At 40.1% G+C, this 18,172-nt stretch overlaps 1 protein-coding gene across 3 annotated transcripts in view; it reads right to left on the bottom strand.

Annotated features, from left to right (window-relative positions):
* The window catches only part of LOC136876397 (histidine protein methyltransferase 1 homolog), a 111,633-nt gene extending 94,319 nt beyond the window's left edge, over window positions 1-17,314 (bottom strand). For all 3 annotated transcript variants that reach the window (XM_067150340.2, XM_067150338.2, XM_067150339.2), the window contains exon 1: window positions 16,796-17,314. In XM_067150340.2, the coding sequence (XP_067006441.2) occupies window positions 16,796-16,847 (52 nt within the window). In that variant the 5' untranslated portion in view covers window positions 16,848-17,314. The remainder of the gene's footprint in view (window positions 1-16,795) is intronic.
* Between the last annotated feature and the right edge of the window lie 858 nt (window positions 17,315-18,172).

The raw sequence follows: 18,172 nt of genomic DNA, 5'->3' as shown, positions 1-18,172 counted from the left end.
AAGAACTCCAAACAGTTTGCTTTACCACCAGAAACATACTGCTTGTTAGAGAGCATACCGAGAGTTTTCCAGTGTAAGGAAGCCACTATTCTGGGTCTATAATTAAATATTTTGATGAAGGGCATAATGCTAAAGAATTATATAGTATGTTTAAATTGAGACATCCAGATGTTAAAATCTGCTTCACATCAGTACTTCAAAACACAATTCAACCTGAAATTTGGTCAGCCTCAAGTTGATTGCTGCAGTACTTCTGAGGCTCTGAAAATCAAATTAAAGAGCTTGCATTTGAGCGATGCAGCGAAAAGAACTGCTTCCAGTGAGAGATGATAGTACACCAGCGGGGAGCAAAGAAATTTTATAACAAAATAAAGCGGGAGTCAAAAAGAATTAAAATGAAAACAAGATTCATACCATTTGCTTAGGTTAAATGCAAAATTTAACTGTACCAGTAATTCCCGTTCAGGAACCATACTACTTAGTATGTCAAATTAATGTCAATGTTTTTGCCATTCATAACATCGAAGAGAATAACTGCCAAAATTTATCTGTATCATGAAGGGGATGCAAAAAAAGGTCCCAGTGAGGTATGTTCATTTCTCATGGATTATGTAAACAATGAAGTCCCCGCAACTGCTGAAGAATCGCATTTTTATTCCGATAATTGCGGGGGCCAAAATAAGAATCATGCCCTCTCCAAATATCTTTGTGCACTGACAGATACAGAAAGATTTTAAAAATTGAACAATTTTTTCCAGTCTGCAATCGAGATGTTAGTATCATTAAGAGGTCACTGAAAAGAGTAGATTGTTTGTACACAATGAGCGATATAATGCAGAGGATTATTCATTGCTCAAATAATCTCTACAAGTTCATTGTGAAGTGCATTCAGACTCCTGACATATTAGATTTCAAAAGTTGGTGGCCTCAGTTTTATTCCAAGACTGCAGTTTCAGAGGAGACAAGAGGCAGAATGATCCAGAAGAAAAATTTTAAAAGTCAATCGTTTTCACATATTTCTTATAATTCAGAGTTTAAGGGTGTTATCATTGCTAGGCCAGTCATTGATGACTTGAGCATAAACACTTTCAGACTAGATAGCTCCAATCGAGTGCCATCATTTTTGCCAATAAACTCTGCATACCCAGCAGGAAAGCTACCTATTAAGAAGAGGAAAATTGATGATCTGAAGAAACTGGTCAAGTATATACCCGATGAGTATCAGGAGTACTTCACGAAGCTGCCTTCTTGGCCTACGACAGGAGGAGATGACAATGAAGATGATTATTATAGGACGACACGGACGAGAGTAGGAAGTTTGTTATATTATTCTAACATTTTTCTGTGAAAAAAAAAAGGGGTGTATAGAAGCTTTGAGTGGTTAGATAAAGCTACTCAGTTGTAAACCTCTTTTATAAACAAATGTCATCAGTCCACAAGATTTAAAAAATCTGTAGAATTCAATTACTGATGATAAATTCATGAAATATGTTCAGAGGAATCCTAATGTGCATTTTCTATTTGATAGTTACAATTTTTACATTTCTGTTATGACAGTAAATAGTCCAGATAATTTTCCTTGATTTCTCAACAATTAGCTAAAATGGACTGAAGCCCTACCTTTATGAACCAAGTCAAATGTTATGTGGTAATGCAACTGTCAACTCTCTGGAAGCCCCCTTTGGTATTTCCTGGAGCGGATGAGTGAGTCAGGCTGAGGAGCTATCAGCCAGCCTGTGAGCATGTGATGACCTTGGTTTCTATTGTCTGTTCATCTGATGTCTGTAAATTTTCTGAGAATGCAAAGAACTTTGTTATTGGTTGTATGTGAGCATATGTTTTTCAATTGGATCGTGGCTGAAGATGACCCAATGCATGTGGGATCGAAACTAGTACCAATTATATATGACACTATATTAAGCTAATGGTATTGTATAGGTGGAGTCTTCTCTACCCTTTGATAGTGATCAATTATCAATATGGACCATAATGAAATTCATAACAAGGTATGGTGCCAGAAGTCTTGAAGGAAGTTCAGGGTGAAGCTTCAGAAGGCCACCTCAGGATCAAGAAAACCTTGAAGAAAGTTTGAGAGAGGTTCTACTATGTAGGAAGCTGAGTGGATATGGAAGACTTCTGCACCATGACCGCCTAAAAGGAAAAACCGACACTGACAGGATCTAAGATGTGAAACAACACAATATTAACAGTTACCAATTCCAAAATGATATCCAACAGTTTGAGATAAGATAAATTAAGGTAAGTCGGCACATAAATTTATTTCTTGTAAAATTCAATGTTTTTTTTTTTTAAGAATTAAAATAAGTTAATTGCCATGTGGCATGAGATATTAAATGTTATAATTTACTTTCTATTTCTTCACTGTACATTATCTTCTAAGTATAATTTTCTAAGCCTCATGCTGTTGATTCAGAGCATTCATTACAGGAGATTTTCACATATTTTTGGTAAAAGGGTGACAGCTGAATATTCTACTGAGAACCATGTGTAAAGTAGATTTGAGATTAATAATATGGAATCCTAAAAACATTAAGTCCATCCTTGTTAAATTTAGTGGATAATTAAATACTACCTGACTGTTTCATTCATTTTGATGATTTATTCATGTTTAACCAAATTGTGTAATACCATCTACAAATGAAGCTACATCATGGTGTAAACTGTTAGACGTTCATATATATAAAGGGGCAGTCAAATGAAAAATGAACACCCTGAATAACATACATTCCACGCGAAAGTTGGCAACACTGTTGTTACCTATCGTTACTGCCATCGCTGTGGTAGGAGAACTGCAGAGTGACAACGCACAGGTGCACGCAGTTGTTGAGTAATTGGTGCATGGACTGGTCTAGTGTGTTAGTCCAGCTGTAGAAATGGAGGCAAGCAAAGAAGAGCAGAGAAGTGTGGTTCATTTTCTGGTGGGCTGGGGGTGCTGGAGTACGCAAAAATCATTGCATGTCTGCTGTGCATGGTGAATACTGCATGTCTATGACGAGTGTGCACGAGTGGCATAAAAGATTCCAAGAAGGGCACACATCATTGCAAGATGATGCACGCCCAGGACAGGCCCATTGAGCCATTACTCCTGAAGTGATAGCACGGATTGATGACCTTATCTTGGAAAACAGACGAATCATGGAGGAAGAAATTCGTGTTCAGGCTGGCATTAACCATGGCTCTGGGCATGCCATTATCAAATATCACTTGCATTTCCACAAAATTGGTGCGCAGTGAGTACCACATCAACTGACACAGGGATGAAAGATTGACAGAATGGTGTAATGTCCGAGTCATCTGCAGCGGTACCATGAGGAAGAGTATATGTTTCTGAAACTTGGTGCCACCATTTCGAGCCCAAGAGCAAACGGCAAAGCCAACAATGGAAACATTGCAATTTTCCCCTGCCGAAAAAATCCAAACCTGTTCGCAGAAGTTCAGGTAAAGTCATGATGCCGGGCTGAGTGGCTCAGACGGTTAAGGCGCTGGCCTTCTAACCCCAACTTGGCAGGTTCGATCCTGGCTCAGTCCGGTGGTATTTGAAGGTGCTCAAATACGACAGCCTCGTATCGGTAGATTTACTGGCACGTAAAAGAACTCCTGCAGGACTAAATTCTGGCACCTCGGCGTCTCCGAAGACCGTAAAAGTAGTTAGTGGGACGTAAAGCAAATAACATTATTAAAGTCATGATGACCTTCTTTGACTGCAGAGCCCTCTGCTTGTTGACTTCCTCACGCGTAGAACCATAGTCAATGCGCAACGCTATGAAAACACTTGGCAGAAACTGCGATGTGCCATAAAGTCAAAACGCCCTGGAATGTTGTTGGAGGCATGCTCGCCCCCATACTTCCAATCTGGTGAAGGCTACACTTCAACATCCTACATACAGACCCAATGTTTCACTAGTAATTTTCACATTTTTGGCAACCTGAAGAAAGACATTCATGGACGTCGGTTTCATTTGAAAAAGGAAGTGCAAGTGGGTTCGAGTGTGGATCCGTCAGTGACTTACCTCTTTCTACAAAACTGGAATTGATCGCCTCATCTCCCAGCGGGATACATGTATTAACGCTTTTGATAATTACTTTTGAAAAAGAAACATTCCATGGTCACGTTGTAGCAGGTGTTCAGTTTTCATTTGGCTGCCCCTTTTATATAATAAGAATTTTGTCTGTAGAAGTATTTCTACACTGCCTGACAAAAAAGTTAAGCATCCAGAAGGAGTGGTCCAATATTATCCCATTTTGGTATACATGCATACCAATGATATGCGAGTAAATGATTAGATTTACAAGGATCTGTAATGTGTAGAATGCCCACTTGAGTGCATTTGTGATGGCACCGTCGTGTTGTTGGTAAGTTGTTACCAGTCAACTGCTGTGAGTCAGACAGTTAAGCAAGATGTGCAGAGAGGACTACATACAGTAGGAAGCACCCATGATGCCTCACAGACGCGTTTGACAGCCTATCCACCAATTGACACCATTGTGGGACTGCATGATGCTGGTTGGTCGTATCGTGCAATTGCCAGGTATGTGGTCCATTCAGATGTCACAGTGGCCCAATGTTGGACTCAATGGGTATGTGAGGGCACCCAATCACGTCGTGCAGGTTCAGATCGATCAAGAAATACCACTCCGAGAGAGTACCATCGTATGGTGCGCCAAGCATTGTGGGATCTCATAATTCCGGCACACACCATCCGCGAAAATGTACTGGAGACTTCACAACATCCTACGAGTTCCCGCACATTGTCTCGACGAATCGCACCCATCGGATTAGGGTCCTACTGTCCCCATATGTCGGTTGCCATTGACACCTGTACACAACGCCTGCATTTGGAGTGGTGCCTTGCCCAGGAAGCATGGACAAAGGACGAATGGCATTGCATCATGTCCAGTGATGAGTCCCGCTTCTTCATAACCTCCGATGACCATCGTGCGGGTTTGGTGGTGTCAAGGGCAGATGCTGCCCATATTGGGGAAAGACTCAAGGCGTAATCCCTGGCATCACAGTGAGGGGAAGCCATAGGATATGCGTTCAGGTCACCTCTAATAGTGCTTCGGAAGACTTTGACGGCACAGCGATACGTCACAGACGTTCTGCGTCCGCATGTCCTACCCTTTATGGCACAGCACCCTGGGACAGTGTTCCAACAAGATAATGCATGTCAATACACAGCACGTGTGTCTATGGACTGCCTAGAGCATGCTGAGGTCCTTCTGTGGCCAGCAAGATCCCCGGACTTCTCCATCATTGAACACATTTGGGATGACATTGGAAGGGGACTCCGTCCCAGTACCAACCTGCAGGATCTGGAGGGACAGCTGCAACAACTGTGGAAGAACTTGCCTCCGGAGAGGGTTCGAGTGCTGTTTGACATTCCGAACCGCATAAAGGCATGCATTGCGACCGGGAGGGGGGTTGCGACACCCTACTGACCTGGCACCAACATTCCAACTGTAACTGCCAATGGTTTTGTCTCTTTCATTCCAGACTGTAATCTATCTATACTATAATATTATAAAGAGGAAAAATTTTGTTTGTTTGTAACATTTTTTTTTTTTTTGCTAGGGGCTTTACGTCGCACCGACACAGATAGGTCTTATGGCGACGATGGGATAGGAAAGGCCTAGGAGTTGGAAGGAAGCGGCCGTGGCCTTAATTAAGGTACAGCCCCAGCATTTGCCTGGTGTGAAAATGGGAAACCACGGAAAACCATCTTCAGGGCTGCCGATAGTGGGATTCGAACCTACTATCTCCCGGATGCAAGCTCACAGCCACGCGCCTCTACGCGCACGGCCAACTCGCCCGGTTTGTTTGTAACAAATAGACTCAAAAACTACTGAACCGATTTTAAAAATTACTTCACCTATATATTTGACATTTTTCTACCTCACTGTTATATATGTGGTTTAACGACCTTATTTTGGTCTGTTCATTCGTTTGAGATTTATTTAGATTTGTGATGGAGCTTGCATCCAGGAGATAGTAGGTTCGAATCCCACTATCGGCAGCCCTGAAGATGGTTTTCCGTGGTTTCCCATTTTCACACCAGGCAAATGCTGGGGCTGTACCTTAATTAAGGCCACGGCCGCTTCCTTCCAACTCCTAGGCCTTTCCTATCCCATCGTCGCCATAAGACCTATCTGTGTCGGTGCGACGTAAAGCCCCTAGCAAAAAAAAAAACAAAAGATTTGTGATGTCTTTCCCGAGTACTGGTGTCATGATTTTGGGATTTTAGGGGGAGTACACCTTTAAACTGATTACTTCGGTATTTGGTAAACAAGTATGATTTGGTGAGATTCTGTTTTGACTGCACTGGATGTGTAAGAGGTACATAAGCCTTTAGATTATACATTTCAAGGTTAATATTTAAGAATTATACCTCCAGACATGTTCGCCCTTTTCATTATTATTATTATTTGGGTCGACCCAATTTATTTGCACCTAACTTACTTAATACGTAGTGATCATATTAGAAATGATTTATATTATGAAGATACCTGCCTTTAAGGTGTGGTACATTTGTTTGAGTGTGATTATTATTATTTTCAGTTTTAATTTAAATTAAATATTTCACCCCTATTTCTATATGTTTTTTATTTGGTAGTTAGTAGCTTTGACCTGGCAACCTGTCAAACGTTAAAGTAAGACCCTGGCCTTTCCCCTTCATGTTTTTGCCCTCCACGCTTCGTGTTTTGTGCTACTGCCCTTACGGTAAGTATTGTCTTTGTTTTCATCTTGATGTTTGCACATTTGCATTGTGTTGTTTTGTGTACTCTTGAGGACACAGCTTCTAACAGTGGATTTGAAATAACGTCGCCTCGCCTCACTGCCAAGCAGCATCACAGGGCGAACGACAATGAAACTAGCTGAGAACTATTACCCAGCTAGGATAAAGGGAAATGATAATGATGATGATGATCGAGAAAGCCTATGACCATGTATCATGCATGCATGTATGGGAATGTCTGAGACATAAGAGAGTGCCCAATGACATCATAGCACGAGTACAACAATTATACGATGAAAACAAGAGTTGTGTCCACGTCCAGGATGGAAGGTCAGGTTGGTTTGAAATGAAGAGTGGAGTCCATAATGAATGAAGTTTTAAAAGTAGTTAAAAGAAAGGATCCAACAACTAATGCCCTGGTTTTTGCTGATGATGTAGTGGTATGGGGTGAGATGGAAGCGGAAGTACAAGCTAGACTAGATCTGGCATGAAGCTCTTACAACCTCAGGTCTTAAAATCAGCAAAACCAAGACAGTTGGCTTGGTGATGAGTAGAAACTCTCCAACTGTTCATCTACGAATTGGAGATGAAGAGATGGATATTATAGACAACTTCCAGTACTTAGGTAGAGTTCTGTCCTCAGACAATATCATACATCAAGAGATTAGCAACAGAATACACGAAAACTTTCCACATTCTATCACGATGTACGTCAAATACTTTAGGATGAAACAGGGTCATCAGCAAAATTTCCAACATCAGCTTGTACAAAATATATTTGGTACCTATACTGACGAATGGTCTGGAAGCAGCAGCTCTTACTGGATCAACAAAGAATCGTTTTCAGGCAACAGAAATGAAGTCCTGGTGTTCTTGTCTGCAAAAAAACAAAAAATGAATAAAATAAGGAATGTGGATAGCCAACAACAGCTTGGATTGGAAAGAAGCTTGCTGGAGAGCCTCGAAGTGAAGAGATTGCAATGGTACGGTCATATGAAAAGGATGGATCATGTAGCTATCAGCTTGCGTTCGGGAGATAGTGGATTTGATCTCCACAGTCGGCAGCCCTGAAGATGGTTTTCCATAGTTTCCAATTTTCGCACCAGGCAAATGCTGAGGCTGTACCCTAAGACCATGGTCACTTCCTTCCCATTCTTAGCCCTTTCGTATCCCATTGTCACTAGAAGACTTATCTGTGCATGTATTCTTTGTGTATTACAGAACTGAATATGAAACTTATTGTATGTAATAAGACTTATCTGTGTCTGTGTCACGTAAGGCAAATTGCTAAAAAAGAAGACGACGTTGTTAGATTGGGTCATTGAGGTAGTTCGGGCATGTGATAAGGATGGTGCCAAAAAGGACAGCTTATGTTAACCTGGAAAGGCGTGTAGCAGGAAAACAGATGAAGGGAAGACCTAGAACCCACTGGATGGACATTGTAAAGATGGACCTTGCAGATAGGAAAAAAACGCTAGAGGACGCCCTTAACATCAGAATGTATCTCAATAAGACAAGAGTAGAAGGGACTCATCAACAGTAACTGGGAAACTGGAACTGTAAAATGATTAAGAATATAGATCAATAATCAAAATCGACTTTCAATTATTTAGATTGTGTTACATACATATAGTAAGTGTTGAAGAGATATTAAGTAGAACAAAAAATGGAAAACCAGACACCAGTGGGATCCACACCCACAACCTCCTGATTTTGCATCGGTTGCTCTACCATTGAGCTATGGTGGCCTAGCTCACATTATTTTGTCTGCTGGAAAGGATCTAAGCTACAATGCATGCAAGTCACCCGCTGTGGGCCAAGTCGATGAATATTGAATTTTCACGACTGCATTGTAATTGAAATCGACTTTCAATCTATGGTGGACATTATCTCTTTACACTTCATAGGAACTTCTCTGTTCCACACCAGGTTCCTTACATTCTGGTAGAACACATTTCACTCTTGTACCTTTCGGCTGATGTCTTTTTCCAACCTTGCATCTTGCATTATTTTACTTCCCAAATATTTGAAGTATTCAACAACCTCAAGGTTTTGTCCCCTTATACTAACGTTTCCTTTTCCTTCTCTTTCTCCTCTTGTCATCACCACTGTTTTGCCTCCGTAGCATAACGGTTAGTGTTATTAGCTGCCATCCTCAGGGGCCCAGGTTCAATTCCCGGTACTGCCAGAAATTTAAGACTGGCAGGAGGGCTGGTATGTGGTTCAAATGGTACATGCAGCTCACCTCCATTGGGGGTGTGCCTGAAAAGAGCTGCACCACTTGGGATGAGCACATGAGTTTTACCACTAGTTTGCTCTTTTTTCACACTGATTTTCATACCATATTTCTCAGTGAAGTCATTTAAAGCCTCTAGTTGGATTTGCACTTCTGTACTGCTGACTTCCCAGATCACTGTGTCATCTGCAAACAACAATATTTTCATATCCCCTCCAAATCTTGCCTTTGTTTCCTTTAGAATTTCATCCATAATCATCATAAACATAAGTGGAGACAATACTGTCTTAGTCCAGTTTGGTTTCTTATCTGTTCTCCTCACTGGAGTCTGGACACACCTGGAGGAAGAATTCTTATATATTGCTTTCACTAGTTCCCTTGATTGCCTCTCATATCCTTTTCTTTCCAGGGTTTCCCACACCTTTTCTCTATTAACACTATTGTATGCCTTCTCTAGAACAAGGAAAATCACCAGATCTTTTTCACATTCCCACTGTTTTTCCATCAGTATTCTTATGGTAAATATAGGGTCTATTGTTGACCTGCCCTGTCAAATTCCATACTGCTCTTCTTCTAAATTTCTTTCCACCCTTCCTCTCATCCTCCTTTCTATTACTCTCTCCAATATTTTGGCTACTTGTAACAATTGTCACCTACCTTCCTGTCACCTATCTTAAATACTGGTATTATACACCTTTGCACAAATCATCAGGTACCTCCTTTTTCTTCCATATACACCTTAGCAGCCTATGTAACCAATATAAACCAATAGGTCCTGCTGCCTTCATCATTTTCACACATCTTTCATCCATCCCTGCTACTTTTCCTGTTTTCATTTGTTTAACAGCCATTTCCACCTCTGCCATTGCAATATCACTCTCCATTTCTGGATCATCCTCATTTACCACTACACTCTCTTCTGCATCATTTCTCACATTCAGAAGTTTATCAAAATAATCTTTTGCCAGGCTGAGTGGCTCAGACAGTTAAGGCGCTGGCCTTCTAACCCCAACTTGGCAGGTTCGATCGTGGCTCAGTCCGGTGGTATTTGAAGGTGCTCAAATACAACAGCCCCGTGTGGGTAGATTTACTGGCATGTAAAAGAACTCCTCCGGGACTAAATTCTGGCACCTTGGCGTCTCCGAAGACCTTAAAAGTAGTTAGTGGGACATAAAGCAAATAACATTATTATTAAATAATCTTTCCACCTATTCCTTATCTCCTCTGGGTCTGTTATTACATTTCCACTCTCTTCCCTTACTTGTTCTGGGTAGATTTTTCTTTTCTTTTATTTTTTGTCAATCCATACAACATTCTTTTCCCACCATTTACATCTGTTTCAAACTCTTATTATTCCTCATTCGCCATTTTTTTTTTTACATTTACTTTAAATTTCCTGATACTTAATCTTACTTCATTCTTTCCTATCTCTATTCCATTCTTGCCAAGTTTTCTTCTTTTGTTTAACCTCCTTCAACTTTTCATTCCACAAAGGGGTGTCCTTTTCCTTCACTCTCGCTGAAGTTCTGTCACAAATTTTCTCTGCACAGCTTACAAAAGTGTTTTTAAATTTGGTCCATTCTTCTTCTACACTTTCTATTTTTGATATAGGGATGTGCTATTTTAATTCCTCCTGAGTTCTTTTATCTTTTAATTTCCATACTTTAATTTTCTTCTTTCTTATTTCTTTTACTCTCATCATTTTAACCATTTTCAGTGTTACTACCACTACTCTGTGGTCTCTATCAAACGCTCACCTGGTAGTGTTGTTACATCCATTAACTGTTTACGAGTTATTTTCTCAAACAAAAATAATCAATAACTGTTTTTGTCCTCTTTTCACCCTAGCCATATCTAGCGATCTTTCTACTATTTTTCTTTCTAAACCAAGTGTTACCAACAACCATTTCATTTCTCTCAAAAAAATCGATCAACTTACCTCCTGCACTGTTTCTTTCGCCATATCTGAATGGAACAGTTACTTCTTCTTTACCAATTCTGTCATTTCCAACCTGTGCATTGAGGTCTCCCATGACTATCACTTCCGCATCGGTGATTACTTCTTCGAGTGTCTCCAAGAATTCCTCTATATTTTCCTCTCTGTTTTCAGTTTGGGGTGCATAAACTTGGATGAAATCTCTCTCTTGTTCTTCCGTTCTCAGTCGCACTCTGATTATTCTATCACTAACGTAGTCTACCCTATATACATTTTCATCCAGGATTTTGTTAACAATCACTCCTACTCAATTCTTTGCCACATCTCCTCCATTCCAGTGCAGGGTGAACCCTCTACTCATCCTCTTCACTCCCTTTCCTCTCCGCTTGACCTCACTTAGTCCCATCACTGCAACATTCTCTTTCTCCATGAAATCAGTCAACTCTTCTGATTTTCCTGTCAGCGTCATAGCATTTGTTTTTCCCACCTTCATGATATTAATTGCCGGTTGCCCACTTATCACAGCTCCCCCAGCACAAGAACTGCACATCGCTTTTAGCAGGGTATGCCCTAACCTTTTCTGAGACTGATAATTACCATTGCTCATTTTAGGCTATTGTTATGATGGGGTTGCCATTCCCAAAGGCATTTTAGAGCTACTGCCAGCAATTATTCAAGCCATCCCTTACATGGGGAACAGACGCCCTTGAAGCCACCCTTAAGATGGGAAACAAACGCTGCTTAGGAATAGTATACTCATACTATTCCCTAACTAGTGGCCTCTTCCGCAATCTCTCCGAAGTCCATCTTCTCCACTGTAGATTCCATTGAAGTCTTCGCTCGTAACCCTGAGCTGGGATCCTTCCCACGTACTACACACCAATCCAGTGTGCTCTGGGACTCACATAGGCAGAGGCACCACGTCCTGGGCAGGGCTGCCTCCAAAGAGCCTACCTGCTACCACCTTTATCTTTTGTTGTTCAGATGGAAGAGCCATTGGAAAGATATTGTACCTCTTCACAGTCACGCAAGGTATTATATAGAAGACCTGAGATCGATGAAACAGCCCATCTATGTGAAGATGGCAGTATATGAAGACGTAGACACTGCCCGTTTGTCTTTTCATGTTTGCCTTCATGTCATGTTCCATTGGTCCTTCTTCCCATACTGACCTGTCATTATGTTTATCCTATCGTGTTTTCTCACTAAAGACGTAAGTTGAAATGTAACAATGCATTTATAACATCAGAGGCATTGCTGTTCAAAGGTAGATTAAAAAATAATGACACAAGCCTAAATAGTGTTAATTTTCCTCTGGTGACAGCAAACATCCCATTCTTGTAGCACATGAATTCATTGATTCCAAAATAAAACCATGGTAATTCATTAACAACAGTAAGAATTATGTTTAGGAAACAATATAAGCATAGAAAAATTATGTGAAGCAATACATGAAGTAGCAATGTGGAGAGATCCTCCCTTTATGTTTGCCAGGAATCCACCAACCCACCCATAGAGGTATTTATACTTAGGTATACAGAAGAATTAAAACTGAGACTATGTAAATGTACAAACGTGACCATTTTGTGTGTTACTACTGACCAGCTTTGATGAATGCAAATTTCATATTGTCTCCAATAGAATTTCATATGTCTAGTCACTGGGCTACCACATTTGGTAAAAATAACAAAATCGTGCAAAGCAGACCAATGGTCTTGTAACTCTCCAGACCTATCCAAAGCAGACCACTGATCTTGTCCAGGAGATACAAGAGGCCTATATGCCGCTTATAACCCCACCCAATTTGCTTGCCATGCAAGTCTGGGACCTATCCTAACCAAAGCAGACCAATGGTTTTGTTTGCTTTTCAAGGGTCCAGACCAAACTCTGCCAGTCGTCTGCTGGTCTTGTTCACTTTTCGAGGATCCGGACCAACCTCTACCAGTGGTCAGAATAGGCAAGAAATTAATTAAAGTTTTGTCCATTCTCCCGGTCTAGAAAATCAAGAATAATGGCCGAGAGGATTAGTCATGCCAACTACACGACACCTCGTAATCTGCAAGCCTTCGGGCTGAGCAGCGGTCGCTTGGTAGGCCAAGGTCATTCAAGGGTTGTAGTGCCATGGGGTTTGGTTTGGTTTGGTTTATGAAAGCAGTAGCGGCCAGCCCTTAAGGACTCCTGGACGGTGTCCTCCCTAGAGAACAAAAAGAGTTTTCTTTATATTCTCTCGATATTTGAAGTCAAAAATTGGATTCAAATAATGCTAAGAAAATGACATTTCATTGTAAAATTGAAAATTCTCATCAATAAGGAAGACTGCTTGGCAATATCAAACTCACATGACTGACTTTTAGCGTGCAGTTCTCTGGTAAATGTTTTCAGTTTGCAGATACGGTGTTACGAACTCTCGAGCTTCTGCCCGAGGATGTAGTGATGATGACAGGGGTGAGATGTAAAGGGAAAGTGTGCTGGTGGATGGTTTCAGAGGGATGAAGGGTGCGGAAGAGGGTTTAAGCTCGGCGAAGTCCGTAGCAGTAAAGGCATGTTCTCAAAGCCATCTATGAGCATGAGCCAGCCAAACCTCCACAGTTGCATATAATAAAATGAATAATTCACGACCTTGTTTGTCCTATTATTTATATTTGAAGACGAAACATAATAAAGAATTATAATGAAATGTATCATTTGAGACCAGGAATTTTGATTCAAATTGCAAAGGTGAAGTAACATGGACCTCTGGCTTGCATCCAGAGTTTCGTGACGGTTGGCAGCAGTAAATTAGTTCCTTTTTGCGCGGAAGACTTGAATGTCTACGGTGGTACTGGTCAGTAGTTGTACTCTTTGGTTGCGATCTATCTTGTGTTTGTGCTTCATGGTGATTATTCTGTACGTTATTAAGCTTTGGAAGTAGTGATCGTTAATTTATTGGTGCAGTTGTGGTTTGGAAGAAAACAGTCCAGAAACATTAAATGTTCCAATTTAGAGTCTCCTATCCAACTTTCTATTTTGTTTGTTTGTTTGTCGTCTTTCTACTACCACTTCTGTTTGTAAAATACTGATCTTTGTACTGCACTTCCACCACACCCAGGCAACTGGAGATGGTCGATGATGATGAAGATGATGATGATGATGATGTACTACACTTCCTTCATTTTCCTTGAAAGTTAGGAACATCAGACTATGTATCTTAAAAAGATTCTCTGTTACATCAAACAAACCAACCAGCCATGGATACAAAGAAGATTGTTAGCAAGTATTTATTTTAAGAAAATAATTGGATAAACATTAATGAAAGAAAAAATGTGATATGACTCTGAAGGGGAATAACATCAGTCGCTCTAATCAGTAATAGGAGAAGTAAAGGAAGACGAAAGATGAAAGGGGTGAACATGTCCCATGTCAGTTGAAGCAGTGCTAGATAAAGCTGGGTCATTTGGTTGCCAGTTCATATCTTAAGACACAAGGCCTAGCCAGGGAACTGTTTAGGTTGGACCAAACCGATTGCAATGAAACATAGTAGAATAATTAAGACATCAGAAACATGATGGAAACAGTCATTGTGTCTTAAAAAAATAATATTTGCTTACTTTAAAATAAAAAATAATTTATTGCCGAAGTTTTAAACAGAATGTGGTGTATCGAAGGCATTGGTTGCAAAGGAACATCACAGAACGATCAATTAAGACATCAGAACATCGTCACATGCCTGCCATCGTTACATAGGCTATTCACAGCATGACAAAATGAGTGATTCTGAACAGGAAATCTAGCAGTTTTCTTATTTGTTCTAATAAAATATTGTATTAGTAATGAGTGTGTACATATATAGATGACCAAGATTCCATAAAATACTTCATAATATTTAAGCTTCCTTTATCAGAGATATGAAGTATATGAGCATTAAAAGATTAATATTTTGATATACTCATATAGTGTACTTATCAGTAAAATGGGTTTGTAGAGCGTGAATTTTTGTTTGTGTTGTCTAAATCTCATATTAAATTTGGTCATCATCATCATCATCATCATCATTTCCCTTTATCCAGCTGTAGCCAGGTAAGGGCAAATATGGTTCCTCTCCACTTTCTTCGGTCTTTCCACCACTCCTCCTCCAACACTGTGTCCCAGTCCAGGTTTCTTTCTATAATGCTGCGTTGGATGGTATCCTTCCATCTCAATCGTGGTCGTCCACGGCCTCTCCTTCCTTGGATTTGCATTTCCATCACCTTTTTTTGGCATTCTTTCGTCGCTTTATGTGCCCAAACCATCTTAGTCGGTATTTGATATGAAAAGTTATGTGCAACTTAAAAACAAAACTATTGGTATATTGCTAAAGTGCATATACGGTCATTCTGCATCATTCAACTTAACTGCTCTGAGGCACCCAGCTATTTTTCGGCAGTTAATTAAGTGCCTATAACACAACCGTTGATTTTACAGCGTAATGATTATTTTTTTATTATTATTATTATTTTTTTTGCTAGGGGCTTAACGTCGCACCGACACAGATAGGTCTTATGGCGACGATGGGATAGGAAAGGCCTAGGAGTTGGAAGGAAGCGGCCGTGGCCTTAATTAAGGGTAATGATTATTAACATTAAGTTTCATTGAAATCTCAAGAGTCCAACCTAAACAGTTACTGTGAGAGGCATGAATATAATGAGCAGTACCTACTGGTGTAACAGAAAAGTAAAGGAGCCTTACTTTTCTCCTAAATCTCAACTACTATGAACCAAGAACTAGTTCTCACTGATATTTGGATAGGCCCTAACTCTCCAGAAGAATGACCTCCAATGATACAAAACACATCTGTTCCTCCATGGCCATGGACTCAATACCAGCACTTTTGCTCAGTCAGCTTGAAGGTTAGGGTTATTAAAAGACTTACACTATCAATCAAACTTCAATGACGAGAAGTTGGTGAATTATAACTATTTTATAAGTTAGAAACACCTATTACGATTAGCTATGAGTAATTTACATTTGTAGAACCAGATAGCCTGTATTCAGGAGTCTGTCAAATATTCGGACATTCTTTGAGTTCAGTTCTAGAATAGGTACACAGGCCATGAAATCAGGTAGGCCATCCTACAAAGGAGTGTGGAAAAAGAGATGGTGCTTGGAAACTAAGACAAAAAAGGTTTCCCTTTGGGAAAATCAATGTCTTTCAATAAACTATGTTATGTGATGTTACATAGCAGCCATGCAAGCTGTGCTGTGAAATATTAATGGGTGTCTCTGACATACAGATCTACAGCCTGTGCAGCTCTCAAGGTACCCTTGCTAGGTAAAATCGCATCACATATTGTGTTACATGACACTATTTCATTACATACATTTTTTGATGATTGCAAGCTCTGAGATATTTATGTCAAAATCATTATTATAGAGCGACAAAGGAGGTGTGCTGTGCTCTACAGCACTGAATGGAGAATTATTCAGCTTTTTAGCCCCAGTTCTAGATCTGGAATAGGAATGTCCCTATTATTTAAAACTAAATCAGCAAGTACCCTAACTCGGAAAATATTTCTTTTAAACTGAAATTAACTCTCAGAGGAGAATGGTTAATGAAACCACTACTTGGGTCAAGGACCTCCTGACATCTTTCCCTGGGACAATTATTCAAGCGAGTATAACACCGCTCTTAAATTTGACGCTGATATTTTTTTAAAGGAGCCTAACATCTAGGAAATGGCCTGCCTTTCATAGCATTACTCTTCATCCGATCACCTTCAATTAATGAAGGGACTGTGACAAAGTCATTGTTTGACCCACAGGGTATACTAAAATCAGCACAACCCTCGATCCTAACCTGATATCATGCCATAACATAGTGTTTCATTCGTAGGCACCTTAATTCATACTTACTGTATCTTTCTAGACCACCATCATTCTCTTCTGAAAACCCAAATCGGAACATAATAGGCCTATTTCAGGAGACTGAGTCCCCTTGCCGGAATAAACAAACCAAGTTTCTCGCCTGAAACCAGCAATACGATTCAGGAATTTTACGGACTTATTTGGGAATTATACCCTCTCTCCTCGTTGCCTGTAATTAATGTTAATGACCCTTCGAAATAAAGCCAGAAATCAAACAGAAATTTATCTCTGTATTTATAGTTTACATTTGCATTTAAAATTAGGTTAGATTTCATTAGATCTTCTTCTTCATCTTCTTCATGAAATGTTGTGTTGGGCTCCTTGTGACTTTCGCCAAATATAGTAGAGATACTGTATTTGCTTTCGCCCAGTCAATATTTTTAAGGGATTTATAAAACACTATATACTATAGATATCTGTATAAATATAAATAAATAAACAAATAGGAGCACTGTTTTATACACACGACAGAAAACACAGAGGGTTTGGAGAAAGAGGTGCGCATGATAGACTTCTTCTTCTTCTCCTTCTTCTTGGTTACTTGTTGGACATCGTCGTAAAACGCTACGTCCAGTCACTGGTTTGCGGGTTAATTAATGTCGGGGAGAGGTGCCAACAGTAGAAGAAAGTAGTACACTACGAAAGAGAAGGGAGAGCTATGTAAAAAAGCGAATTGCAACGGTTAATGATGAAACATAGGAAAATACCAATGATATATAGGCTAAACGATCAGGGAAGAACACAAAAACACTGGGACACAGGGTTCTAATTCTTCACGTCTGCGTGGTCTGTCACGACGTCTTACTACAAACAAACAAAAACCGGACCACATATAAGGGTGAGTATGTGCAAGTCCGTACCCAGTGGAAAGGAAAAGGTTACAAATGGATGTTACATACAACAAAAAAATTGATGATTAAGTCCACAACGTGAAAAGTCGGTTAGGACACGAAACACGAAACGTTTAACGGCAGTTGGTAACCCTCATGAAAAAGCTTACCTATGCATTCGCGACGGTGATGTTCATATGTCTGACAGTGAAAAAAGATGGGAGTTACAGTAGTGACTACTCGGCCACATGGACAGAAGGTACTGTCAAGAAAAGTAAGGCAAGAGAGATGTGTAAGCTTGCAGACACGATTGAGGCGGAGGCGGATGTGTGGAAAGTGCTCCTACAATTCTATTAAATTAGCCGTATGTTTTACTTGGAAGGAGGGGAGGGTAAATATAAAAGAATATCTTCCTGTAATGACTGTAACAAATGCTTCAAGCGGACATTTTGTCCCACGTCTGCTATTAAATCGTCAATTTTCTTAGAAAAGGTGCGACATTGGTCGATAAAATTAACATTGGAATTACCGTGTA

Source organism: Anabrus simplex, chromosome 6 (assembly GCF_040414725.1).
Source record: "Anabrus simplex isolate iqAnaSimp1 chromosome 6, ASM4041472v1, whole genome shotgun sequence".
NCBI classification, from domain to species: domain Eukaryota; kingdom Metazoa; phylum Arthropoda; class Insecta; order Orthoptera; family Tettigoniidae; genus Anabrus; species Anabrus simplex.
Note: the sequence above shows the minus strand (reverse complement) of the source record. Positions and strands in the feature narration are given on the sequence as shown.